The sequence below is a fragment of the Melozone crissalis genome, unplaced genomic scaffold (assembly GCF_028551555.1).
Source record: "Melozone crissalis strain CALT ecotype California unplaced genomic scaffold, PUWL_Pcris_2 ptg000027l_1, whole genome shotgun sequence".
Classification (NCBI taxonomy): domain Eukaryota; kingdom Metazoa; phylum Chordata; class Aves; order Passeriformes; family Passerellidae; genus Melozone; species Melozone crissalis.
The window spans coordinates 35,244,863-35,272,109 of NW_026535805.1; the positions used below are offsets into that span (position 1 = coordinate 35,244,863).

Consider the following 27,247-nt stretch of genomic DNA (forward strand, 5'->3'; position numbering starts at 1 on the left):
GTCACTGACCTCTTATGGCAAATGCCCCAAATTCTTTTTTCTGTCTTAAAGCACTCTATTCTATTGTTCGCAAAAAAACACCTGCTCAGTTGTGGTGTCACCTCTGTCCTCAGGTTTCTGCTCAAGAAATCAGAAAAGAGAATCCCCTCCAGTTCAGATTCCGTGCCAAGTTCTTCCCAGAGGATGTGTCTGAAGAGCTGATTCAGGACATCACGCAGAAGCTGTTCTTCCTGCAGGTGAAGGAAGGGATCCTCAGTGATGAGATCTACTGTCCTCCTGAAACAGCAGTACTTCTTGGTTCCTATGCTGTGCAGGCCAAATTTGGAGATTACAACAAAGAGGTGCACAAGCCTGGATACCTCAATTCAGAGCGTCTGATCCCCCAAAGGTGAAGGAATTGGCTGATACAGTCTCTTTTTTTATTTTTTAATTTGAATTCTATTTAAATGCAGCGAGTTTCATTTAAAAGTATCTTTGGCTTTGGTTTTTTTTTTTAATTGAATTGCATATAATTGGATTTTTCCCTTATTTCATTTCTATCTGTCATATTTCAGTATATTTTTGCTTCTCCTTGTGTTGGTTAGAGAGGAAATATAGTTTTGTATTCAGCTTTTATTTCTTAAACACTGCTGCCATGCCAGTAACTGTGGCAGTATGAATGTTTCTTCTTTAAAAAGAAAAGAGCAGCATTAAGTCAAGAATATGTCATTCTTGAAGAAGGTTGGCTTGTGTGTCCTTAATCCTAAAGTACAGTCCTAAAAAGCTTGTTTGTGGAAAGCATGTCTTGTGGCTTCACAGTCCATCCTCACTCAGGATCAGTGGATGTTATCAGACCAATGGCTTCTGTTTACCCTTCCAGATGGCACTGCAGCAATGTCTGATTCCAGGGATTGCACCCACTTTTGCTTTGTGGTAATCCCCTGGTGTCTACAGTATGTGTGTGATTCGTTTGCAGAGTTTTGCTTATACCTCTCATGTGTCTGGGCAGTGACCAGAAAGGCTTTGCAGAGGGTTTTTGCCCATTCTGCATTGCCCTGCTTCACAGAGAAGATCTTTGGGCTGAGTAGGGTTTTCCTTTTGGCTGCAGTAAAGCTTCCACCAGGGTGAGAGCAAAGATCACCATCAGTGGATATTGCAGAACCTCTAATCTTGCTGATGTCTGTTTCCTTGTGTAGGGTGATGGACCAGCATAAACTCTCCAGAGAGCAGTGGGAGGAACGGATCCAGGTGTGGCACGCTGAGCACAGTGGGATGCTCAAGTGAGTGTTTTGTGTTGGTCCTTGGGCTGATCACCCTGCTGCTTGTTTGGTTACCTTAAGTTTGCATTTCTACAACATGGTTTTGTTAGTCTGTGGTTTAGACTCTTGAGCTGCCTGTGTGAGTGATACACACTACTCCTGGTGGGTATTTTTTAGTTCAGTATTGGATCACAGTATATTTTGTGCTGGTGCTGAGAACAGTGTGGCTTCCTGAAGGTCTGGGACCTGTGCACATTGGATTAATGACAGCTTTGAGTGGGGAAAAGAGTAAAGGTGCTGTCAAACCTTACAGTCATTGAAGCATTTGCATTGACAGATGGGGAAAGCTCAGATCCTATACCTTTCCTACTCATTGTACCCTGAGACAAGGATGAGTGCTATGAGTGCTGAGGGAGGTGAATGTTGCTGATTTTCTGCCTGGAAGTACTAGGGATTGGTATATGGAAAAATTCTCTGTGTGTGCTGGTAGACATGCTCTCATAACTTCTAAAGTGAATCCTAATGGTGCATGTTCAGTTTTAACTTCTGAGTTTCAAGTGAGGTTTAGGAAATTTTTTTTTTCTTCTGAGCTGTTTGTGTTTTCTGAGCTAAAACTGATGTTGGTTTCTCATTTATCTGTTTTTTTTTCTTGTCTCAATCAGAGAGAATGCCATGCTGGAGTACCTGAAGATTGCCCAAGACCTGGAGATGTATGGGATCAACTACTTTGAAATCAAGAATAAGAAAGGAACTGATCTTTGGCTGGGAGTCGATGCCTTGGGGCTCAACATCTATGAAAAGGATGATAAGTACGGCTTTTGTTTTTGCCTCTGACCTTCCAAAGAGGGTTGGTATGGGACATTTCTCATGTACAGGAATGCTTGTGTTCCAGTTTTGGATCAGTAGGTGAAGCTGGGAAATGGGCTTTCACATCCCCTGTGCTTTCATGTCTTTCCTGAGCTGCTAACTCTACCTGCTGTGTAAAGAGAGATGTCAGTTGCACAATGCTCATAATTGTGCACAGTGCTGGGGCTGAATCCTGAACTGAGGAGTTTACCTGGCTTTTCCTTGAGTCAGGTCACCAGGTTTGCCATCAGTGGCCACAATGAGAACCTGGCTAGGCTAAGGTATCTGCAGACACCTAAGGAAACTCCTGTCCTGAAGTTAATGATGGATGTGTGTGCAGCTGCCCGGTTCTGAAAAAGGCAGATTATGGGGTGGACACAAAAGCAAAGCTGGGTGACACCCAGAACCCAGGGAGAGGCTAACCTATATAGTTACTGTGAACAAGGAATGAAATGAGGGCTTGCTGAAGTACACACAGTTTTAATCAGCCCTTCTGGTAAAGGCAGAGCCATTATTAATTGGATAGTAGGTGGGAAATGATAGACTACATCTATAAATAAACATAATAAGAAGGTGAGAACAGCTGTGTCTAAGCCTGCTAGTCTCTTCTAATACTCTGCAACTGAAGGATTGAAGGGAGTTAAAATAGCTATTTTTTAGATGGAGCATTGCTGTCTAGACTGCTTTCTTTTCCTCTCCCCTATGTTTCCAATCTTTATTTCATGTCACTAATCTGTAACAGACTATCATTGAAATACAGAACGGATTTCATCTGTTCTACATCTTCGCCTCCAAAAAGGTTCGAATGCAACCCAAATATTAATTGGAACTCTCTGCATCTTCTGTTGATAAGGCAAAGAGAAAGGCAGTCTTTTCTGCAATGCTAATATGTGCTGTCACCCAGAAAACAAGGAGTGTCACTTGAAAGAGAAGTAGTTTCGCTCATGTAATACTTCAGTCCTGAATGACTGGTCTTGCTATGTAACCATGGTCACACAAACAGGTTTTTCGAGCTGCAGAAATCAGAGTGTAGCCATTGACTGTGGAGGCCTATCGAGAGCGTTTGCAAAACAAATACAGTGCTGGAATAAACTGCTTATTTCTGCTGTAACTCTTGCCACTATATAATTAAGTCTTTCCAACAGATGTGGGGACTAGAAATAGTAATGTGTATGGCACCTCTGGTTTGTAGGTGCGAAGTTTGGGGACTGAGGGCAAAGATGAAGAAGCAGAGATTTCATTGTTGGAGTGTAACACGAAGAAAATGAGGCTGTGCTGTAGGTGTGTGAGCCTCTATACTGCAGTGCATGTCAATGTCCTGTTTCTGGGTATATTCAGGCTTTTTTTTCCTCTGCATTAAAGGGAAGAATCTGCAGTAGAACTTACTAATGAGTGAATTATTTTAGTTGTCTGTCAGACTGTATTATCTTGGATTTAAGCACTTGTACTAATGTGATGGAGGCTGGAGTAATTAGTTAATCTTAGTCTAATCAAATAATTTTCTTTACAGTTCTTAATGTTACACACACATACACACACACTGTTGCATAATCTTGCAGTTGAGTTAGAGATTAGGAAGTGGATAGTTCTGAAGAGGGTGAATTTTATTCTTGATGTCTGAATTTAAATGAAGCAAGGTTGTTGGGTTTTTTTTGTGCTTGGACCCAGCAAAATCTTTTAATGTAGTAGCTTTCCATCTCTTTGACAATGAGGGAAATTCCTCCCAAAATTGCTCTTTTTTTCTTTAATCAATGTGCTCCACAGAATTCTTACAGAATTTGAGTGGTCCATTGTGATGATAAACATTTCTGTAAGTGCTAAACATTAAATACTTGTGTCTTCAAATAATTTGCAAGAATAATTGTGACAGAGACACATACGTTGGAGGGGTTAGAGAATAACAAGAAGATTGCTTGTTGTCATTATTTTTTATGTAAGACACAATTATTACAGTTTTTAATCATAAACAGCTATCTCTAGAGAATATACCGTCCCTTGCTAAGAGAAGAATAATAATGTGATATTAAATTTTAAAAAAATTTATGGTTGGGCTAATTAAAGGACTTTATTATAGTCACATGCACAAGTCCTTGTGATGTTAGAACTTGCTGCAGAGCTGATCAGGTGTGTGAAGGTGAAGTATTGGAATGACTCAGAAACATTTGATCTCATGACAAACTTTTTATATGCAAGACTCTGCAGAAATTAAGGCAGAGGAAAATCTCAAGTGTTTAGTGAGTCATATAGAAAAATTTCAAACAAATCAGCAGACCTGGACTCCTCAGCAGCGAGGAAGAGCTGGGAGTCTGAATCCTGCCCTTTGCTTCATAGGGGAGCTTTTCACTGGTGGGAGCCACGTGGCACAGCTCATTGCATGAGCAGCGAGTGAAGTTCCGCTGGGTGACTCATGGGATGGGCTCAAAGAGCAGCTTGTGTGGAAGGAGAGAACAGGGCCTTTGTTACCAACCTTGCCTGTCGTCTAGGGGAGGAGATATCTGAAGGGAGGGTGTCAAAGGATGGAGCCACTGCTCCTGAGCAATGGGGCAAGGAGAGGCTCTGGTGCACAGGGAGTTCCACCTGAATGTGAGGAAGAACTTCTGTGTTGTGCACAAGAAGTTCTTCCTCGCATTCTGCTCGTGTACAGGTGACCATGCCCTGGAACAGATTGCCCAGAGAGGCTGTAGAGTCTCCCTGCCTGGAGGTGTTCAGGATGCATTCCTGTGCCATGTGCTCTGGGATGACCCTGCTAGAGCAGGGAGGTTGGGCCAGATAATCCACTGTGGTCCCTTCCAACATGACCCATTCTGTGAAATAAAAGAAAATAAATCTTCTCCTACCAATGGTGCCTGCCCAGCACTTCAGAGAAGGCAGCATGGAGGTGACTGGGCTGGCTGTACCACAGCAGGGTGGGTTTGCCTCTGGGTGCTCTAGGGTGTGGGGAGCAGCTCAGTTACTTTGGATCATGCCTCCCATGATGTGTGAGAGGTCTGTGCAGGGAAGCACTGCACATAAAGTCTGCATGCTGTGGATTTTGGGACCAGAGTGAAAAGAATTAAGCTTAGAAGCAGCTGATCATGTGGCTTCAGCAGAGTCCATTCCTATTTACATAGCCAAAGGTCAGTAGAGTGGTGAGAATGAGAAGAAAATCACTAAGAGAGGTTGCTGGGCTTCTTTTCCTACTCCCTGTGGTATTCTGGTTCAATTACTGTCTTCTCTCTTTTGGGAAAGCTTTGTGAAGCATTGCATTCCACCAAGTCTGTGTGTTGGAAGCAATATGGGGGAAAAATGTTTATTGCATCATCCCTTAAAACAAGTTTTTCTTCTTTCCAGACTAACCCCAAAGATTGGGTTCCCCTGGAGCGAAATCAGAAACATCTCTTTCAATGACAAGAAGTTTGTTATAAAGCCCATTGACAAGAAGGCACCGGTAAGTATATCCAGAAGGGACTCCTAGATACAGCTGATACTGTTTCATCTCAAAATAAAGTAGTTTTGGGAGAGGAGAAAGCCACAGATATTCTAGATGCAAAATAAGCATTTGTATTTAGAGTGTATTTAGAGCTGCTGTTTTTTCTGTGCAGCATAAATGAAGGGCTGATAGTGATAGCTAATGTGGAAAAAGATAAGGATTTTACAAGTGCAGAGTCCTTTTTTGTAGCAAACTGGGTAACTTCATGCTCAAATTTGAGGTTCTTTGCTCGTTTGCTAGTTCTGTGAGGCTTCTCTGCATATCTTTCAGTGCATGCAAGCTGATAGCTAAATTTTATTTTTGTTTTTTCATTTAAAAATACCAAAACATTAAAAAAATTACAGAAGTAGTTCAAATGCTACTGCAAAACCACATGGATACATATGGCTTCCCATCCATCACTGCCCACTTCCACACTTCTGACAGAGTAAAATGTGGTGTTCACTGGCTTTCTTGAACACCAAGGTAAATTTCAGGGATATGACTTTGGTGGAGAGCTGAAATATAGCTACCTGTGAATGTTGCTTTTCAACACTTAAAAGTATGTTTTCAGAGTTATTTTAGTGAGGAATTAGAAACTTACTTTGACCTGTTGAGAACATAAGGTGGAATAATTGGTATGGGTGGATGTCATTGTGTCAGTCTTGTGAAATTATTGGAGTAGTTGAGAAAGATCTCCTCTGCTCTTCCCCCACCCCAGTACTTGGCCTTGGTGGATAAGTGCAGCCCAGAGAAATAATAAGCAGCGTGGCTTTGGCAAAGGATGATGGCTTATAAATATCTCTAACAGCAAAAGATCCTCCCAGTAATTTAAAGGATACTAATGCACTGTGTGCTGCAGGGATTTCTTCCCTCCTCCAGATAAGAACCTGGGGGAGAGGAGCTTTTTTCTGTAATGCTGTTAGTGAAAACAACAGAGCTCCCCAGAGATAGAAAGCTGGACTGTCAGGCACGCTTTTCTCAATAGAAGAGCCTCTTGCATGTGTTGTACATAATTACAAAACACAGATCACAGCTTGCCACCCACTCCCCAAAGAGTAAATCTGAGTGTGAGATGGAAGGCTTGCAAAAGGCTGGTACAGAAAGGTGTTAGCATTGAAAACCTCAGTTATGTTTCCTCTTTCCCTGTCAATTATTATTTTCCCTCTGGCTGATGGTATGTTTAAAGCTATGCCTAAAATAAGAATTTACCTGGGCACTAATTTTGGGTATTCAGGAAGTTGTCTGGGTCTTTTTGTGTGCTTGTATCTCCTTTTAGAAGGGCAGGCATCATAACTACAGCAAAATACTCAGTCCACTCAAGTTGTAGGTTGGGAAGGTCTCTCTTAATTTGGACCATCTCTATATGCCTGTGTTTAAATTTACAGTAATGTAAAGGGCAGAGTCCTGTGGCACCTTGCCCAGGATAAGCTTTTTAATTTTTGGGCTTTGTCTGCCCATATACTCCAAGATTTTCAGCACATTATCTTTGAAATACCAAAGTGCAATTCTCCCATTGTGTGAGATCTGGGGTAGGCTGGGGATGAGGAAAGAAAGGAATTTTTTTTATATTTATATTTGAATGTTGTGTCCCTTGATTATGGCTTTAAATGACAAATGCAAGCACCATCCATACCCTCAGTATTTACTTCCATGGAAGTGAGCTTTGCCTCAGCACAGGACCTGTTCATCACAATGTGCACAAACTTTGGTTTTACAGTTACTTATCAGAAGTAGAAGGGTGGATGAGCAGTTTACAGTCACAATTATCAGGATCAGACCTGTGAGCCTCGGAATGGCTCCAGCAGGATTTAGTGGGAGAGCACAGCACAGTGCCCTGGCTGCCTCTTCTGCAGCCAGTGTGCATTAGGGAAATGCATGGGAGAAAATCAGTCTTTGCCAGCATGTTCATCTTAATGCCACTTAGGGAGCTTTTAATTGCTTCGTGTGACTTCTAGATTTCCCAGAGATAGCCACAGTTGTGCTTCTGAGCTCAGGCAATTAAAAACATGGTCACTGCTTCCATACCCGGTTCCATCTTTTGCTAACAGTGAGGCAATCCATAGGAGAGTAATTCCAAGGAATGGGCACTGCTTTATGGTGGTCATGTGGCAGCTTGCCTACTATCCATGTAGTACACAGAAAAAGCACAAGGATGTTTATCCACTGTGTAAGTTTAGACTGTGTTGTAGATGTGTGTGTATCCACTGTGTAAGTTTAGACTGTGTTGTAGATGTGTGTGGTTGTGGACTCAGAAAAATTATCAGGAAGGTAGTGAACTTGGGCCTTTTATCCCTTCCTTAGTTGGTTTTCTTCTAGAAGAGCTAGTCTAATTTATAATTTCTGTAAAAGTCTGGCTATAGGACAGGTAATAAGAAATTTGGGAGTGTCCTTTTTACTGAACCAGAAATTTTAGAATATCATTTGTTTGGTCACTGCTTGCAACCTGATATTCCAAATAACCCATGTGGTTGGTGGTTAAAAAATTAGTTTTCATTTGACACTCTTCTAACAGCCTAGGTCAGCTTAACTAGGAAATGCCATGGAATGGACAAGAATGTTATTGAAATAAATAATAAGATATTAATTATTCTTATTAATCAAAGATAATAAGAAATTATCTGAAAAAACACACAGGGCCTTGAATGTTGATTCAGATAGATTGAGAAATTCTACAAATTTGTAGTTTATGCTTTGTCTTTCAGTCACAAAATTGCAAACTGAAAAACCACTCAACACTAGAGGTCTGTGTGTTGCCCAGATGTTTACCTGCCAACCCAGAACCTTCTGGAACATCTAGTAATGTCCATTTAAATGAGGCTTCATCTATCTGGGATTTTCTCTAAAAGATGCTTTATCTAGAAGAGTAACTTGCACATTCTATGTAGACTTTAAATGGAGAATATAAATCGCAATAATTTTGGCTTCAGATGATATTTTCAGTCCCTGCTGCTGTGTTTAAATGGTCTTGCATTTATGTCTGGATTAGAATTAAATTAGTGACAAGATGTTCTGTCTGCAGTTAGCTGGGAGGAGAAACAGTGTTTGGAAAAACTGACTGTGGTGTCTCTCTCTCCCAGGACTTTGTGTTTTATGCCCCTCGCCTGAGAATTAACAAGAGGATCCTGCAGCTCTGCATGGGCAACCACGAGCTGTACATGCGGCGCAGGAAGCCCGACACCATCGAGGTGCAGCAGATGAAGGCCCAGGCCCGGGAGGAGAAGCACCAGAAACAACTGGAAAGGTGGGCTTGGATGCAGGCAGCTGGTGTGGCATGGCAGAAGTAAATGACACCCAGGTGCCAGGGTTCAGCAAGCAGCTGCACCCACGGGCGAGGCTCAGGGGGAGCACGTGTGGCCCTGGAGCTCTGTGGGCAGGGACTTTTGGGGTGTCCTGCAGTGGGACTGTTTTACCCTTCCCGCTTGGCCCTGTGCCCACACAGGCAGCTGTCCTGGCTGCAGCCTCAGGAGCTGCAAGAAAATGTGCAAGTAAAGGCACAGCAGGCTCTGGTGTGATGGTGTGCTCCTAGAGAAGGATTTTCCTGACTCTGGAATGTTGGCATCTGATTTATGTGCTGGGCCATGGGATGTTTGGGAGTAGGGAGAAGCCTTCACAGGGAGCACATATGTGTACTCCGTAAAGACAGAAGGAACTGGGAGATCTCTTACAGGCAAGGAAAAAGGAATAGCAATTCTACCACTGGCTGCAGTTGCTTATGATTCAAGAAATCATGCTGCTTTTTTCCTGAACTTGTGGATTGTTTGTCTCTGTTCTCTCAGTCCTGTTGTTTCACACCTCCTTAACTTTCCATATGGCAGAAGTAACAAAGTTACACCTCTTCTGCCTTGCAATACCAGTCTTTTTCCTCTCTGGGTCTAGAGGCTACTTGGTATTCTAAATTTCTGTGGCAACCAACAAAAATACAAATGCTATTATGAAATGGAGTATCTTAAACGGAGCAAAAATTCTAAAGAGATGAAGGAACAATTTCTGTCTTCTGGCTCCTGTTTCGTGGCAGCCACTTTCCCATTGAGCTGCCTGGAGAGGTTCCCAGCCAGCTTTCTTGTCTGGCAGTAGCTTGGGTCTGAAAGTGAGCTTCCAGCATGAAATGTGTTCCTAACAGGAAACAACTAGAAGATGAAAAGAAGAGGAGAGAGACAATTGAGAGGGAGAAAGAACAAATGCTGAGGGAGAAGGAGGAGCTGCTGGTGAGGCTACAAGAGTATGAAGTGAAGACTCAGAAAGCAGAGAAAGGTAAAGTATGTCCTGGCTGACCATGTACTGTGCTCCACAGAGGGGGTGTATGGGTTGTTGCCCATGCCTTGCCTAAATCTGGTGACACTGGGATGGCTTGGCAAGACTTAATAATGTCAGTCTGCCAATACAGCTAAATGTACTAATGTGCATCCAAAGGATGAAAGTAGCATAAAATCTGCAGTTTTTATTTGGAAACGAAAGGGCAGGAACTCTGTTTTCCCCTGTTGCCAGGAGGATTTAAGTAGCACAGCCACTTCCAGCAGTCAGCAGGAGTTCAGCCCTCAAGTACTTTTTACTCACTCCTAACAGAAAAATACTTTGGGAACAAATCTTTCCAGTGAAATGGAAGCTTCTGTTTCAATGCACAGAAGAACACAACATCTGGTCCATGCAGCACAATGTCAATTAACAGCAGCAGAATCATGTCAGTGTTACAGACTTCAGTGCAAACATCTCAGAAGGTTTAATTGCAATGTGCCTCTGACTACTTCTGAATCCAGTTACTTGGTGTATTATGCAAATTATTACTTTGAGGAGCACAGTGAAGGGAGTATTGCAAGCTGGAATAAAGTCCTGTCATGACTTCTGCAGTTACCTAAGAGACTGAAGTTCCTCAGCTTTGAGCAGACTTTTGGACTAACCACATTGATCTGTCTCTTTGCAGAGCTGTCAGATCAGATCCAAAGAGCCATTCAGCTGGAAGAGGAGAGGAAACGGGCCCAGGAGGAGGCAGAACGCCTGGAAGCTGAACGTTTGGCAGCCCTGCAGGCCAAGGAAGAGCTGGAGAGACAAACTATGGACCAGATAAAGAGCCAGGAACAGCTGGTAAGACTCAGCTATTTTGAGAACAAGATACAGAGGCATATTACTGTGCCCTTGAGTAAGGCAAAGCCATCATGTCCTGGGAACAACAGTGCAGTGAGGTACTGGGCTGTCATTGTGGCACTGGTTTCTATCATAGGCAATCTAATTTTTAGTTCTTAGTTTCTTATTCAGTCTCTACGAGAGTTAACAGTATTTTTTATTGTGTTTGGTTTTTTGGTTGGGTTGGTCTTTTTTCTAAGAGTCCCTGTAATTCCCATTTTATTATTCAACAGGCTACAGAGCTTGCAGAGTATACAGCCAAGATAGCACTTCTCGAAGAGGCAAGGAAGCGTAAAGAGAGTGAGGTTGAAGAGTGGCAAATCAGAGTGAGTATCTGCTTTACCAGTTGCTCTAAAATTCTGTGGTTCTTAGCCTGGTGTGACTTCTCAAACGTGTGGAAGCAAACATCTGTTCAGCAGCGAAAAAGATCAAACTTGTCATGAATGTGCAATATGTCTGCAAAAACACCTTTCTTCCAACAACCCTTCAGTCAAAAGTCAGAATGAAAACCTGTATAAAACCTAAAAATGTGATCATTGTCTTGGAGCCTTGGAGAGAGGGGGGCACATGAATAAATGATGCATGTAATCCATGATTAAATGTCTGAAAACATTACATCAGTCAAGAGAAGATGCTGCAAAACAGCCACACTGCAGGTGTCTGTTTTGAGGGGCACGTGCTGTTGGTGGTGGCTTCCTGATCCCTGTATCAGGAGAGTTTAATCAACTGCTGCAGTGAAACCACATAAGGCTTGGAGTGCTGCTGCTCCCAGTGCAATGTAAGACACAGGGGAGGGCAGAACCACTGCAGCAGCAGCAGACTGCCTGGTGTGTAATTGCACTAAAAATGCCAAATGAGATTCCCAAATTCTTGCTCTGTGGAACCGGTGTGTCTCCAGCCTGCAGCTCTTCTAATGGAGAACAGAATGATGATAACTGTAGCTTCCCATGGAACTTTTTCCTGTGTTGTTTTATTGGAAGAATATTGTTTACTCAGACCCCTTGCACGTTTGTTCACACGCCCTTGCTCAGTGGCTGATGATGATAGCATCCCTAGCAAAAACAAAAGTTCTCTAATAACAGAGAACCATCAGCTGCAGACATTTCTTTCTCTCTTGCTTTTCACAGTAGATGGAACAAACTAGGAAGATAAGCATTTAAGTGTTCATTAAGCTGATTTAAAGCAAGAAAAGCATTTCAAATACGTTCCACTCTTTTCCCAAAGGCCAGGGAAGCCCAGGAGGATCTGGTAAAGACCAAGGAGGAGTTACACCTGGTGATGACTGCTCCACCTCCACCCCCACCCCCGGTGTATGAGCCGGTGAATTACCATGTCCACGACAACCTGCACGATGAGGGCTCCGAGTACTCTGCCTACAGCGCCGAGTTCTCCAGCGAGGGCATCAGGAACGACCGCAACGAGGAGAAGCGCATCACCGAGGCAGAGAAGAACGCGCGCGTGCAGAGCCAGCTGAGGGTAAGGCACTGCTCGGAGGAGGCAGAGGAATTGAAACAGTCCTGGAGAGCAGGTCATTTCACCACTTGGTTAAACACACAGAGCACGACAGGTTCTCTTTGTTTACAGTTCCTGTAGGAAGCTTGAAGTAAAGGCAGGGTATATAAAAATTACTCTCATTGCTCGAGCTTTGAGATTGCTTAAATCATCCATAATGGTTTTGGAAAGGCCAGGTCCTATCCATATCACTTCTCTGTCCAAGCATTCACAAGTCTCAGCTCTCCCCAGAGACCAGGACTGACAGGAGCTGAGAGCTTCTCACAATGACCTGCATTTATTGCTCTGTGTACTGCAGGCGCTGACAGATGAGCTGGCCCAGGCCCGGCACGAGGACAAGAGGACCCAGAACGACATCATCCACTCGGAGAACATGCGCCAGGGACGGGACAAGTACAAGACGCTGCGGCAGATCCGGCAGGGCAACACCAAGCAGAGAATCGACGAGTTTGAGGCAATGTAAAGATGCTCGTACGAAGAAGACAGGACTGTGGGAAAGGCAGATCTTAATGCTGTGTTCTTGTTTTGGGGTTTTTGTTGTATTGGTTTTTTGTTTTGGTTTTTTTTCTCTGAGGAGGGGTCACTGTATGACACTTAAGCAATGTTCTCTAAACCCAGAGGTGTTTGAATCTCCCCTTTATTCTGAACCTTCTGTGAAATTTGGTATAGTTTAAAACTTATTGTACCACAGATCCTGGTAACTTGCTCATGCCTTTACTTAGTGCCAAAAGGCCTTATGTCACATCTCTCTGTAAGCAAGACAAATTTTAACAGGTCATGCTTCTATTTAAAGATGTGTGTCCTGTGCAGGTGCTGGATTCAGCCTGGTCTAAAAGATAAGCATCTGTGGGTGAATTTTGTGCCATATGTCTTTGTATTATTAGCTACAGTGTAAAGTGTAACAGATGAGAAGACAGGCTGTGGAACTCAGGATTTTCAAGCACCTGTGTGTGTGTTGTACATCCCCACACAGGTGCTTGCAGATCCTGGTTTTTCCTTGGTCTTGATGCCCATGTTCCCCCTTCCCTGCCCCCCCACACAAAAGAACTGACAACACCTCAGAACTTCTTTGTGTAGAAATTAGATATTTTCTAGTTGCTGTTCTCAGCTGGAGAAATGGTGCAGTGATGGCTCAGAAGTGGCATAGGGACACTGATACCCTCTTCATGTAACAAGTAGCAAATTATTCTGGAATCTACAACACCACTGTGTTTGCATTCCAGCTTCATTACTGATCAGTTGTAGTGTAGTATTTATAAATATATATATATAAAACATGCAATATGTGGATTGCAGTACTAGTTAAAGGGAAATAGTTCTGCTCTGTATATTTTGTTACTTTTCAGATTTAATAAGACTTGCATCTGTAAAAATGCCTAAGCAAGACTGTAGTCTGATACAGTGCAGCTGATTATTTACTATAAAGCATTATTTGTAAAGATCATTTTTTTTACTTAATGAAAACTGTTATATGTACACATGATCCAATATATACAATTTTACTGCACCTATTTTTCTAACAAATTTTCTAATTTTTTTAAATGTTTGATTTAAAGTTTCAGACTCCAAAGATGAAGGGACTGCTTGTTTATATCACAGTTGTATTCTCTCTAGTAGAGAGCATTTCTGTGACCATCCTTCCCCTACTCTCCCCTTTTTTCCTTGAAAATCTGTTAGAAAGTGAGATACAGTATGTTGTCACCTCTTCATTTACAATATCTATGCTGCATTATACTGGAGTTGAATCTTGTGTGGGGTTTTTTTATTTGCAGCAGCAACCATCTAAATAAAAGATCTGCAAAGTAACAAAGGCGATGGAGTGGAGCGTTTCTTGTGTGGGGTATATTTTGATTAAGTTGTGCTTCTGCTCTTTTAGTTCCTGAGCTTAGCTTATGAGTCCCTGTGGTTTTAAATCTCAAATCCTTAAAAGCCACACTGACCGAGAAAGGAAGGGGGAATATTTAAAGAAAGGACTAACAGTATAACACAGCAACACAAGTTACAGTTGTACACAAGAAGTTCCTGCTGACTGTAAAGCTACACCCAAGGCAAGGCAAACTGACACAGGAGTTGGGCCCTAAGCTTGTCCACATGAAGGAATGATAAACTTAGCTAAACTTTTGTCGTGTGCTGTACACCCTACGGCTCAGAGCTGTTAATTCTGTCTTACAGTGGCAGCTGAACTTGTTACACCCACCCTTATTCCATTGGCAGTAGTCCCACCCTGCTACTGACAGGGCATTTATACATTTAACTTTCTAAGCACCAGGCTATAGCACACACTTGAGAGACGTGGCCACAGGCCAAAGCTTTTTAGGATCGCGTGAAATAAAGTGGCAGTGTGGTTAATGCTGAAGCACAGAGGCATTAGCATCACCCATTTGCAGCTAGCAGACAAAGATAAGCTGGTTTTGCATTCTGCAGCTAACACATCAATGTAAGAGTGAAACAATGTAACTTTATTGTTGCAACAGTTATTTTCTCAGAAGTAGTCCTAGTTGTGATTTAAATAAAATAGTAACAGTTCTGCTAGGCCTGGAAATGGAAAGCTGCACATTGTCTGGCCCCTGTTGCTTTGACAGCATAATGCATCTCAAACTGAGGCTGTCACTCCTCAAGAAACAATATCATCCTTACACTCCAGCTAGAGACACAAGGCTAAAGCCTTAACTTCTGAAGAAATAACACATTCAGAGTGTCACACACGTTCAAACACATAATTCTATTCCCAAAATAACTGGAGCAGGTTCCATTGCAGTGTACTTTTTCCAGAACTGAAGCGTATGTACCACTTCAGTTTAAAACATCGGACATGGGAAAGGAAAGGTTTTGTCTGATAATCTCTCATGATTTAAAGTTTTCCTTATTTGAATGCAGTACAAGTGTTAAGTCCATCCATGTGTTTGGGTTGTGCAGCACTTCCTGCCATTGGAGCACTCCCTGAGAAGCAAGGTCCATAGAGCCAAAGAATTCCTCTGCAAGAAAGCAAAAGGAAAAATCAGAATTACTTTTCACTTGGCCTTACCCAACTCCTGGCCAACCCTTTCACCCACTTCTACAGTAATTTCAGCTGTTCTGTAGCTCCTGAGGCACTAATTGCAATAAATGGGATTTATACTTTGGAACTATTATTTACATCCTGTTAAACTGGGAGCACTTTCTGAAGAGTGCAACCTGCAGCAAAGAAAAAGTTTTTGGCTGTCTGACTACAAGCAGAAGAGCAAGTGTGCATGCTCATAATGGCAGAAGGGCACTAAGCCTCCTGCTTCAGTTCATTCCATGTTTAGGACTTGGATCACTTACAAGCAGATAGTCCTGCTCTAGCAGAAAGGCAAATGCTGGCTTTTGGATAAGGATAAGCAAAACAACTTCATGCAAAACAACTGCATGACATTGAGCTACCACTAGTGATAATACTCCTGTAAACTGCATGCTGATACCAAAACAACATTTGACCCTCTCCTCTCAAATACTGAAACCTAGGGCACTTAACTCATTGGGAGAACAATTTTGAGCAGCCTTCAAGGGACAATGCTTCCCTACTCAACTACCAGTGAACACAGCCTACTTAGTGAGCAGAGGGTTTCTCAGGCATTGCTCAGCCCTGAGAAGGAAAGCTCACTCTCAGGTTAGACAAACATCATCCAATAGCCCCTTTGGAGTAAGTCACCTCCAGTATTTCATTGATTGGATTGATTTGTGGATATAAAGTAATAAGCACAGACATAAGCAAGGTTGGAGTCTATGGGATGATCAGTTCTCCTGCTTCTTTTTAATGGGAAGTTATTTAAAGTAAGCCAATTCATAGAAAACAATTAAAGGAATAAGTCTTAAAAAATGTTTAGAGGTCTGTGTGAGTTAGAGCACACAATTTCTGTGCTTGTCTTAGCATGGCTCTGACCCATAAAAATCACCATGCTAACAAATGGCTTTCCTGAAAATTTCCACTGACAACCTTGATCTTCTGCACAGACCTGAACAGAAGCACCTGTATAAATTCATGCATGATCAGAGCCCAAGACTGAAAGTTGCTTAGGACAGAGGCTGGGATTGCATGTGTAGGCATGTGAAAGCAGGTAATAAATAGCACAGTATAATTTATTATTGCTTGGGATGTAAACTAAATGCACTTTTCCCCAAATCACATTCAACTTTCAATGACAGAGAACTTACTTGCACCAAGCTTGGCTCCTCCTAGGAACTGATCATTTGAGCTGAAGATTGACTTGTGCCAGACAGTCAGGTGTAGACATGATTGCTGTAGCTGAGCTGGGGTGACACCATCAAAGACAAACAAGTGTTTCCACTGTGGACAGGCTTCTTTCTTCAGGACAGGAGACTTTTGCTTTACCTCTGCTTGGTCTGGAAGGATAAGACAACTTCCCCCCCACAAAAAAAAATAATAGTTCAGCAAGGATACTGATTTCTCAAGCAGAAAACAGAACATTTTGATAACCAAATAGAGGTTAGAGGGCTTAACTAGAGCCCATTGGTTTGCCCTAAATAGCAAAAAAAGTTCAGCCTTAGTGAAAGGTATAAAGGGTGCTCTTGTGTTGATTTTGGGAGCTGCACCTTTTCCTGCCAGCCTTTAGTGCAGGTGCAAATAGGCTCTTGCTTTGACTCTGCTGTCACTGACTGCTGAAGGAGTCTTTGCTCCACGTGCTCCTGCCCACCAGTGCCTCAAACCAAACTTTTGGGAGATGAAATGCCCACTCATTTCACCAAAGGTGGGGGCCACAACAGATGAAATGGCTTTGTGAGACGTAAGTTTACCCCAGTATCATCCTTCCAGTGGCATCTGATGCCTGACAGCAAGGAAGTAAAACAATCCCACATACAAGCTACTCAGCACACTGAAGAAAAATTCAGTTCCTTCTCTTTCAAAATGTCAAGAATGAAGAAGATAAAAGTTTTCAATGTATCCAGAGCAATACTAAATTCTGCAAAGGCACAGCTGAAACTATGACAACAACCTCATTTGCACCTATTTTCCCATCACTACCCCGCAAACTGCTGCTGCTCTGCAGACACCCAAGTGTCACCATTTCCAGGAAGTCTGGGGGCAATGCCACTTTCCCATGCCAGTCTCCTGCTGAAAACATGTTAATATGTCCATTTGCATGGAACACATGTGATAGTCTCTATTTGAAGTGCTAGGTCTCAGACATACCCTTTAACAAAGGAGTTCAGCATTCCAGCAGATCTCAGCACGGGCAAGTTCTTGGCCCCAAATATCATAACCTGAAGCTGGCAGTTGAGAACTCCTTGGTCTTTGTTTCCTGAAAAAGGAGCACTTATCACATGAAATGCCCAGTTAGCTCAGCTTATAGCTTAAGATGCTGCTAAAAGTAAGCAGGGGAATGCCTAAGTGGCACTACTGAGATAAGGAGTCATAAGGCTGGACTAGGAACATTTCATAGATTTGAATGTTTGTACAGTGAATGATTCACACACAAAGCAAACCAAGCAGTGAGTAGCAGGCTGCTTTGTGGTCCCTGTTCCAAAGACAAAGGTTTCTGTTGTGTTTGTGAAAAGCAAATACAGGGCAGCACACACAGAAGCATTTCTCTGGAACAGTCAGAAGCAGTGGAGAGAGCCAAAGCCATGGTGTGGTACTGCTCCACTCACAGCTCAAGGCACAGAGCAGACCCAAAACACAGGCCTGCACAGGGAGGAAAACCAGAAGATACAGAGGTGGTAACTTTGGGGTCATTTGGAAAGCAAAGGGAACAATGATAACAAACCAGTTAATTAGAGATTCCCATTGGTGTCTACCTGTTGCTGTGGTCCTGACACAGAGAGCACTTCTGGAGCTCTGAATGTCTGTACACCTCACAGAGGTCTAGGGAGGTAAGGAAAAGGAGGTTTTCCTATCCCTCCCTCCCAAAGTGTTTATTTCACTCCAGCAGCAGGTGCTTGCTCTAACATACTACAGCAACACTTAGTGTACCTACAAGTTTTCATTACTAGAAACTAAATCCTGACTATACATTTTGAACCTAACACCTTTCAAGTGAAACAATCTCCCTAAGATGAGACCACTGGAGGAAGCCAAGGGTGCTTCCCTTCCAAATTTTCCCCAAATTGGCAGTCTCTGCCTTGGACAGCAGAACTGCTGTTTCACCCTCAGAATAACCTCTACTGGTAACATCATGACAGGCACAAGTTTGGAAAACAGCTGGATGCAACACTGCTGCCATTATAATGAACAACTTTTGTTGGCATTAAACAGAACAAATATAAAAATCTTGAAAATGTTTTGATTCTAAATAACCTAAGATATAAAACACCATTTGCTGTAGCTGTTAAAAAACCCATACCTGGACACTTTGCCCGTCCTTCATTGATGGATTCTTTTCTAGCCAAGGAATTCACAGAATCATTTATGTTGGAAAAGACCTCTAAGATCATTAGAGGATCTGTTAATTAGGATCTTGAGCAACTAAATCATTAGGATCACAGAGCAACTGTTAAGCAGTTGTGCATGCCAAAACATTCTATACCTTCAGACTGGAGGTTCTGATACTGGGCTGGTACCGACAGCCTTGCAGACACAAGGAGTTCAGCACTGTACTGGACAAGATCTTCAGGCTTCTCAAGCTGAAGAAAGGGACACACAGAAGTCTGCATTATTGCAATCATGCTCACAGCTTATTCTCACATCCTTCTCACAGCTTATTTGTGTTTCCAACATATCTTTCTAATGGGCTGGATTGACAGCACCTTCCCCCCAATGATCTCATAAGGGTGATCTTTCTCACAGCTTTCACCACGTCTTGCTCTTAAGGTACAATGAAGCACAAAAACTTGGAATCACCTTGGGTTTGAGTGGATACCAGTCAAACTGCATCGAGTCCTCCTCAAAATTCCATGCTGCCAGAGGAATCACCACTTCCCCCAAAAACACCCTGTATTTGAGAGCTCCTGCATGCCACACAGAGATCTGAAGCTGCCGACTTCTCAGCTGGGAGTGCTCAATCTTGTACTGGAAAGACAAACAGCATTTACAGGGCAGTGCCCAGGATGAATGCAGCCCAAGCTCATGACCTGCTCCCAGGAAGCCCAGCCACAGCATGACTGAAGGCCCCTGGATGCAGACAGAGCCATGTTGTCTGACTGTGCTTTGCAACCTGAAAAAAACCCAACTACCTACATATTACACATGCTGATTAATGCCCATTCAAATAGGAAACAACATTCCAGGAATACCTTGACCTGCCTTGCTAAAGTTTTGGATTATAAATTCAGAACTTTAAATAACTCTTGACCATTTTTGCTGGGGTTTTGGGGTTTGGTTTTTTTCTTTTTTGGTTTGAGGGGGTCTTGGGCATTTTGGGTTTGCTTGAGTTTGGTTTTTTGGGGTTTTTTGTTTGGTTTTTCAGGTTTTTTGTTTGCATGTTTCATTTATATACATATATATGTTCATATATATATCTTTCTGTTTACACTCCCAGCAGAATGTGGCTGCACTGGAAGCCAGTTCAAGAAGACGACACCTAATGATGGCTCGTAAATTCCCATTCTGGTCAGTGGACATCTACTTAATGCAGTCAGCAGAGGGAAGGAAGTAATTCAGCTGATGGCTAATGAAAGCCTTGATCCACTCTCCAAACATAGTTAGAGCCCTTTGAGACACTGCTGGGTATCTAATACACCCCCTGAGACTGCCAAACCCAGCCCACAGGTGACCTGCATGGAAAGCTGGAGGCAATGGCACAGGCAAGGAAATCAGTGCCCATATTTAGGCTGCTGAATCACAAGCTGGGTGTGGGCTCTGTGGCTCATCACCCTGAGTCACCCTGGGCTCCAGTGACTCCCAAGGGCACTCACACATGCAGCTACCTCCAAATGCAGGTGCCTTAACCTGCAGCTGAATCCCACCCAGTTGGATGTCAGTGTCATGATGGAGCTCACCTGCAGTAGTGCTATGCACTTTTGACCATTTTTGATACTCTGGATAAACTAATAATTAAACTATTTTTAAATATTTCCAAGTAAACACCTTTAAAGTTTATGCAGCCAGCTCAGGCATGGCTCTTACTCTCCTTAATCACTTCTGCATGACTGGCATTGAAAAATGACTATAAAATTAGGACCAGTGATTTCAACTCCTGGCCATTTTTTCTGCCAGTTTAAACCCTATAGATAGGCTTTGGGCAGTATAAAACCCACATACTTTACAAGAATCCTTTTATGTTATCATCAAACTTCAACTATTGCCGTTACAAACATTTTGCTTGTTTCACTCACTATTGATTCTTGATGCTCACTCACACCAAGAGTTGGGGATAACACTGAAACTTTTGTGTAGTTCAAGAAGCAACACAAGTTTGCCTCTCCACTGTGTGTCATATCTCTTCCAAGACAATATATTACTGAAGGACTCATCATCTTATGTCCTACTGCAGCTTACCAAAGCACACACACAAAAAAAAATGGTTTACAGTGATCTGAGTAGAGAAGTGGAGCTGGGAAAGCTGGGAACAACCAAACTAAGGCAGGCTCTCCTGGCTGACAGCACTCAGCTTTGTATTTAATGAGGTGTCTGGGAAGTAAGAATAATGATTCCTGTTTCCTATACACAATTCTAACAAGGATGCAAGAAGCAATACTAAAAGGCATTATGGAGTTGAAATCATAACTACTCTTCTCTGCTGGGATAATTAATGTTTGAAATTAGACAGTACAAAGAAAGAGCCTGGCATCAGCTGCAGAGGGAAAAGGAAGGAGACATTTTTTAGAGATGGTGGATTTCAGCTGGGACACAGTTAACTCTCGAGAGACACTTCAAGTGGCACTGACCAAAGGGTGTCACTTGAAAGGGATATTTGCTCTCCAATACATCCACTTTCTGAATGTACAAGAAAAAGCATCTATAGAAGACACTTTGCTTTTGAGACATGGTAAATCAGACCAATACTGGTATTCACTAAAAGTACTTTCTTGGACAAAGGCAGACTTCTCTAATGGTTTGCAATTTACTGTTGCAGCTCCAAAAGCAACTCTCTCTTATTTAGACTGAAAACCCATAATTTTTAGACTTATTATTTTCAGTGATTCCTAAATTTGTCCCATCAAGTCAGTTCAGAATGTGCAGGATCGTACCATGGAAATGCACAAGTTAGCAGCATGGGATTGCAAACCATACCTTCAAAGTTTCATCAAACTCTGGATCCACTGTGCTCTTTTTGACAGCTGTCTTCCTCTTACTCCAAGGAGATTTATCAGGAAGTAAATAAACCTTCACATACCTTGGAGATAAAGATACATGGAAAGTGATCAGAAGGAGCAGGGAGGTTCAAATGAAAAAAAACAATTAGATGAGAGGAGATTTTCTTAATTCTTAAGCAACTTTACTGACTTTGGAAGTTCCCCAGCAATAAAAGGGCAGAATATTATTTATATGTTTTCTCAATATCCTTGTGGATATTCAGCTATCTTTGTGTACCATTCAGCTAATGAGTTTCAATTCCATTATAGCTGGGGAGAGATTAAGATCTGAATAGGAATCCTCTAGTCATACTCTTGGCTTCTGATAAAACAGCCCCCTAAAGAAGCCACCTTGTCAGTTGTAGTGACAGCTTTATGATGAAAATAAACAGCATATTATGTGCTCAAAGAAAAAAAAAATAAACTCAATCAACTTTAGAATCACTGCTACTTGTCCCCCAAACATTCATGAAGAAAAATCTCATCTTCACATCAGGTAAATAATACAGAATAACTTAGAGGTCTTACAAATGCTAATTATTTTACCAGCCACTAGAACAAAAATGGGAGATTGTCTCAAGGGCTCAGAATTGCCCTAACATTGATTCAAGAAAAATCAGCCAAAAAAATTTCTGGAAGCTGAGCTGAACCAATATCAAGCACCAATGACTCATACCCAAAGTTTCTCAAGTGTAGGTCAAGTGAACACTAATACTTAAATATTTCCCTTAATGTCAGTTCACTGGCCTGTACTTGTGTTATGGCTTCAAAACTAAAGAATTTCAGCAATAGAGAATGCTTCTAGCCTGTCAGGGAAAGGAGCAGCTGTTTACACAACACAAAATATTTTTAAACTGTACTTAAACATATTTCAGATATTATGATTTAAATGAATTTTAAAAGAGCCTCTTGATTAACTTACTGGGCAAATAAAATCAGCTGTATCTCATATCATCAATGCAGAACTTACATAGACTCCCTGTTTTTTCCAAGTTGACCCATAGGTAAAGCTAGTTTCTAAAATATACAGGTACTAGAAGATTTAGCTTCTTGCTCTGTGAGCCCAGATCATTTTAATTAAAACATAGCCAGCCAGACTTCAAACCAGCAAATAAGCTAAATAATTAATCAATCAGGTTTTAAACATCAGTTAAAAGCCTGCTTTTCAGCAAGCATGTCAAATAAGTGTGCTGTAATTTTCATCTGGCCTGGAACCCAACAGAAGTATATAAATATATACCCATAGAGAACATAATGTTTACTACACAGCACTTCCCTCATTGCCTTTCAGGCTTCCTGCAACTGTTTGCCTGGCTTAACTACCAGGGGACTTAGAGAACCTTGACCCACTTCTGAAGTGCTCCAAACAGCCCTTCTCCATAGGCTGCTCCTCCAGCCAGGCACTGTTCATCACCAAGCTTGTCTTTATGAACATTCTCTGCAAGATCTGGACAAAATCCATTGTCTTTCTAGGTGAAGGTGATTGCAAGTCCACAATTCCAATGTAGGCCCCTCAAATGCTCAAACACAGTGAGACAGCAGGGGCAAAAACAGGCAGTCAGGGACCCTACCTGGTCATCTCCTGTCAGTGGTTACTGCATTGTCAGAGAGGACTCTTTAGTGATAAACAGAGAAATCACCAAGGCTTAATTATCCAACCAAGATTTTCTGTGGCATGTTTTATGCACAGAAGTATCTACTTCTTCCTCTTACAACGGTGCATAATTATTAAACAGCTTTAGATTTTAAAAATATGTTGTAGCAGCTGAAATGTTTCCAGAAGATGGAATAAATGTTATCAGAGAAGATGGAAGCACCCAAGCAGTACAGCAACCACCCAGTGACCCACAATGGGTCAGCAGATGAATTAGAAACAGGACATCTCCTGTTTCAGCCACAACTTAGGAATTAAAAACTGAACAGCTATTCCTGAGGCCCAAAGGTACTCACCAGCAGCACACATCCCCAGCTGCCTGCTCACAGGCAGGGAAAGAGAATTCCTAGCAGAAAATGGTCACAATGGAACAGGAACTGGTATGAAGCCTATGTGTCTTGCAGTGTGCATCTGTACAAAGGGTTGGTGTGCATATTGGATCTTCTGAAGGTGCCAGTACTGCATACAATCATCTATCAATCCATTTCACTCAGAACATGCATCAGTATTGTAAAAACCAGAATGTTTTCCTTTTGTTCCTTCTTCTCTACAGAAATACTTACGGGTTACACTTTTTCCTCTTCTCCTCTCCATAAGCCAGGTTCTTGCATCCCTTGATGTAGATTTCCAAGATGCAAGCTTTGAAGTTGTATTTTAAGGCAAACTCTATTTCTCCTGTGATGTTAGCCTTGCCAAAATTGCCAGACTCAGTGCAAGTGCTGCTAAGACTATACAAGCTCCCCTAAGAAAAGACAAATGCTTGGTAAATGCAGCTTCAGATCAAACAGGACAAAACATTTATTTCCCTCAGTAGTCAATATTTTTACAGATATCACTGTAAAGCTACTGCAAATCATGAAATTTAGAGTAATCTGTATAAAAAATTCCATTGCTTCCATAACATACCTGAAAATCACAACTGTAATTGCAATTCTACTGCTTTGCCCTCTTCTCTTCAGTAAACTTTCTAGGCTGAGAAAATGCTTTGAGTAACTTCTGGATCTAGAAACTGTTTCTGAATAAAACTGCTATGTTGCTTCCCATGAGAAAAATGGGCTAAGTATCTGAGAGTAAAAAAACCCTCTGAAATCTAAAAACATGAAAAAACCCCATTGAATTAGACTGCTTTTAATACATTGCTCATAGTAGGGTACACTACCAAGACATTTGGTTCTACCATGCACTAGAGGAAATAACAAAGTGGCCTGTACATCTAGTAAATGCCTTACAAGATGTCCCAATTCCATATAAAAATTATGTATTCTGTATTGCAGACCATTCAGGAGAGATTAAAACATGAATACTTCCAGCTGTTGCTTGTAGGTGCATAAAGATGTTCCCTAGCTGAGCTCAGCCACTTTATTCTCCTTTCAGTTACTTCCACCTTTGGGTCAAAGGGTTAGATGCTTTATATGTGTGGATGAACCATATATAAAGAGCACTTGTGTCCAGCATTGACAGAAGGCAGGACTCTGCAAAGCAGGAAGAGATCAATCCTTTGGGTGGCTCAGTCCAGACATGTAACTCTAGGGCACTATTGCCTTCACTGCAACAAATTATCAACTCAGAACAGTTTGATCTCCATTCATTTATAATGATATTCTTCAAGGTGAGCCTTAGAAACTTTTTACACAGTATTTGTCACGAAGGCAGCACTGTTGTGATCAGTTTCTCAGCAACACTGCCCTAGATTGCTAAGATATCTGTGTTAGATCACCCCTCCCCCCAAAAATAAACACCAACCCACACAGGACTGGTTGGCCAAGGAGTTCTGCATTGCACAACCCAGCAGCTACAAGTGCAAAGCAGTGTTTGCAAGATCATATCTCCCTGCTGTGGAGATGCTTTTCTTCCTTTGTACAGCACGCCAAATACTCATTTCACACCAAGGGATTTAATAAAGAGGCTATCTGCTCTCTCTTTTCAGCTCTAAGCAACACACACGTGTCAAAAGAAGGGTCAGAGTGCTTACTGAGGAAGTCAAAAGACTGTTTTGACCTGATGCTTGTCACAAATAATGTTGCTCCCTTCACAAGAATTGTATCAGTGTAATCAGTCTAACTTGCAGCTTTGTTCAGCTCTGCACTTTCATTCCTGAACATATTTTTATTCACCAGACCAGAAAATGTTTATTTTCCACCAAAATCTATTATGGCAATGGAATGCAAACAGTTTTGTCCTAAGCTCACCTGTCCCAAAACAAAATTCTGTGAAAGTCCCTCATATGTATTCCACAGAACACCCTATTTATTTAGGAAGGCTGGATAGGTGTTATGATTAATGATGTTTGGACTGAATATCACTACATATGTCTCCCACCTGATCAGGCATCCCACACATTTTATGTGGAAGTCATCACTTTAGGTTCAGCAAGCAGGGATTTAGCAATGACTTAACACATTGTACTTCTGCTGGCATGGCTGGGAGCAATGCCATCTGATGTTCTGGGAGATACATTTTTTTATGGAGTGTCCTTCAACATCCAACAATTACCCATAAAGAGAAAGTTAATGGATTTTGACCTCCACCTTTATAAGACAGCAGAAAATATTCCAGTTTTAAGACTGGAATTTTGAGCTTTCTGCAGCTCAGCTCAAATGGTTGTCATTAGAATCACAAATGTAACACAAAACTGTTTTCCATTTGTCAGCTAAACACCTCAGACTCCCCAGTGCAATGAACTACAAGAGAGCACCCAGGTCCCTGTGTATGTTTCTGCTTCTCTGTCAAGTGAGCAGCCTGGTTTAACTGTGAGTCCCTAAGTCATTTGAGTTCCCTTCTTTACAAGATCAGTCAAGAATTCTTTGGATACTTCACCTTGCTTAACCTCATCACTAATAGATAGAAATTAGCTTCCACAGTTAATCACAGAGGCTTTAAAGCACTGTGCTGAATTCATTTATAACCAGCTTCCTTCTCTCTCATTTGCAGTACTCAAAATGCCATCCAACAGAGGATGATTCAATGTCATCCCCTAAGCCTGTGAACTGCTCCCCTGGCTTCCATCACTGTCAGTTTCCTCTTCATTCACTGGCATTCTGACATTTGAATTTCCACTGACATTTCCAGTACCACAGTTCTTGCAGACTGACAAAACCCTTCTGGTAAATGAAGCTTGAAGAGAAAAAGCCAGATACCAGGTGACAAAGTACAACATTCATAATCTCAATCCTAAGAATCAAATGGGAAGAATATTAGCTGCATTTGCAAAATTCAGAAGCAGCTATTCTATCAATTATTCATTATCAGTAGATGATATATGCATCAATTATCCATTATTAATTTGCCTCATGCTTCAAAAGGTTCACAGTGTTACTATGAGGACTACGTCAAAGGCATCAGTCTTTCATCAGAAACAAAGTCAAGAGCAATTCTTCCTTCTTTTTATGATATAATCCAAAATACACCAACATTCTGCACAAGCTTTTCTATCAGTTCCCTTTAAACACCTCTTGTGTTGGGCTTCACCTTTAACTTACATGTTTTTTGCCATCACAGAAAACTGTATCACTCGTGGGACTGGTTATTATGTCTTCTTCCTTGCAACTACTTTTGCTATGAGTTTCACTGTCATCGTGGGCCCCAGTGATGAGCTGTTGCAGACTGGGTGTACTTTTCATCTGTAAGAAATTCAGAAAGTAATTTTTTTTCAATTTTTCTTAAATTCAAGATTGATTCAAGAATGTTATCAGAAAAAAACTCAGTAAATATCTACAACTGACTCTGATTAAGGTCATGCAAGTGGCACACCTTCAAAGATAATGTAGCAACTTAATTTAAATGCTGATTTATAACTCTCTCAACCCAGTGAGTGGTACACTCATTATATTAATAATTTTTAAAAATCAACATACCACCAGCTAATCTAAGGGTCACAACCAATCACTAGTAATTACTAACAGCAGTCTACTAATAACACACCAAAAGTAGCAATATATTAATAAAAGTCCTTATTAAGCCTTAACAAAACAGTAATTTTGGAAGAAAATATAATCTTGCCTCCAGGAAATTAAAAACTGTGTTTTGCAATATGCATGACACATGCCCATATTTACTTATGCAGGAATAAACATAAGTTGAAAGAGATTTGAAAATAGAAACAGACTGACAAGTTGTCTTTTCTTTGTTTATAGAAAAAGTTTAAATTTCCAAGGTGTTCTTGACTTTGCTTTGACTAAGTTCATTCACATTTCCAATTTTCCCATGAAAACCCTGATA

The 27,247-nt window shown here is 41.6% G+C and overlaps 2 protein-coding genes across 3 annotated transcripts in view; one reads left to right on the forward strand and one right to left on the reverse strand.

Annotated features, from left to right (window-relative positions):
* The window catches only part of EZR (ezrin), a 37,184-nt gene extending 23,226 nt beyond the window's left edge, over nucleotides 1–13,958 (forward strand). Inside the window, exons 4-13 of the mRNA XM_054279504.1 lie at nucleotides 114–388; nucleotides 1,176–1,259; nucleotides 1,901–2,047; nucleotides 5,415–5,511; nucleotides 8,613–8,776; nucleotides 9,656–9,786; nucleotides 10,454–10,614; nucleotides 10,887–10,979; nucleotides 11,878–12,129; nucleotides 12,464–13,958. Coding sequence (XP_054135479.1) covers nucleotides 114–388; nucleotides 1,176–1,259; nucleotides 1,901–2,047; nucleotides 5,415–5,511; nucleotides 8,613–8,776; nucleotides 9,656–9,786; nucleotides 10,454–10,614; nucleotides 10,887–10,979; nucleotides 11,878–12,129; nucleotides 12,464–12,628 — 1,569 coding nt within the window. The 3' untranslated portion in view covers nucleotides 12,629–13,958. The remainder of the gene's footprint in view (nucleotides 1–113; nucleotides 389–1,175; nucleotides 1,260–1,900; nucleotides 2,048–5,414; nucleotides 5,512–8,612; nucleotides 8,777–9,655; nucleotides 9,787–10,453; nucleotides 10,615–10,886; nucleotides 10,980–11,877; nucleotides 12,130–12,463) is intronic.
* Nucleotides 13,959–15,009: 1,051 nt separating this feature from the next.
* The window catches only part of SYTL3 (synaptotagmin like 3), a 29,423-nt gene continuing 17,185 nt past the window's right edge, over nucleotides 15,010–27,247 (reverse strand). For both annotated transcript variants that reach the window (XM_054280246.1, XM_054280245.1), the window contains 8 exons: nucleotides 26,509–26,649; nucleotides 23,593–23,771; nucleotides 21,314–21,416; nucleotides 18,983–19,150; nucleotides 18,669–18,765; nucleotides 17,336–17,444; nucleotides 16,339–16,544; nucleotides 15,010–15,140 (listed from right to left, as the gene is read on the reverse strand). In XM_054280246.1, coding sequence (XP_054136221.1) covers nucleotides 15,010–15,140; nucleotides 16,339–16,544; nucleotides 17,336–17,444; nucleotides 18,669–18,765; nucleotides 18,983–19,150; nucleotides 21,314–21,416; nucleotides 23,593–23,771; nucleotides 26,509–26,649 — 1,134 coding nt within the window. The remainder of the gene's footprint in view (nucleotides 15,141–16,338; nucleotides 16,545–17,335; nucleotides 17,445–18,668; nucleotides 18,766–18,982; nucleotides 19,151–21,313; nucleotides 21,417–23,592; nucleotides 23,772–26,508; nucleotides 26,650–27,247) is intronic.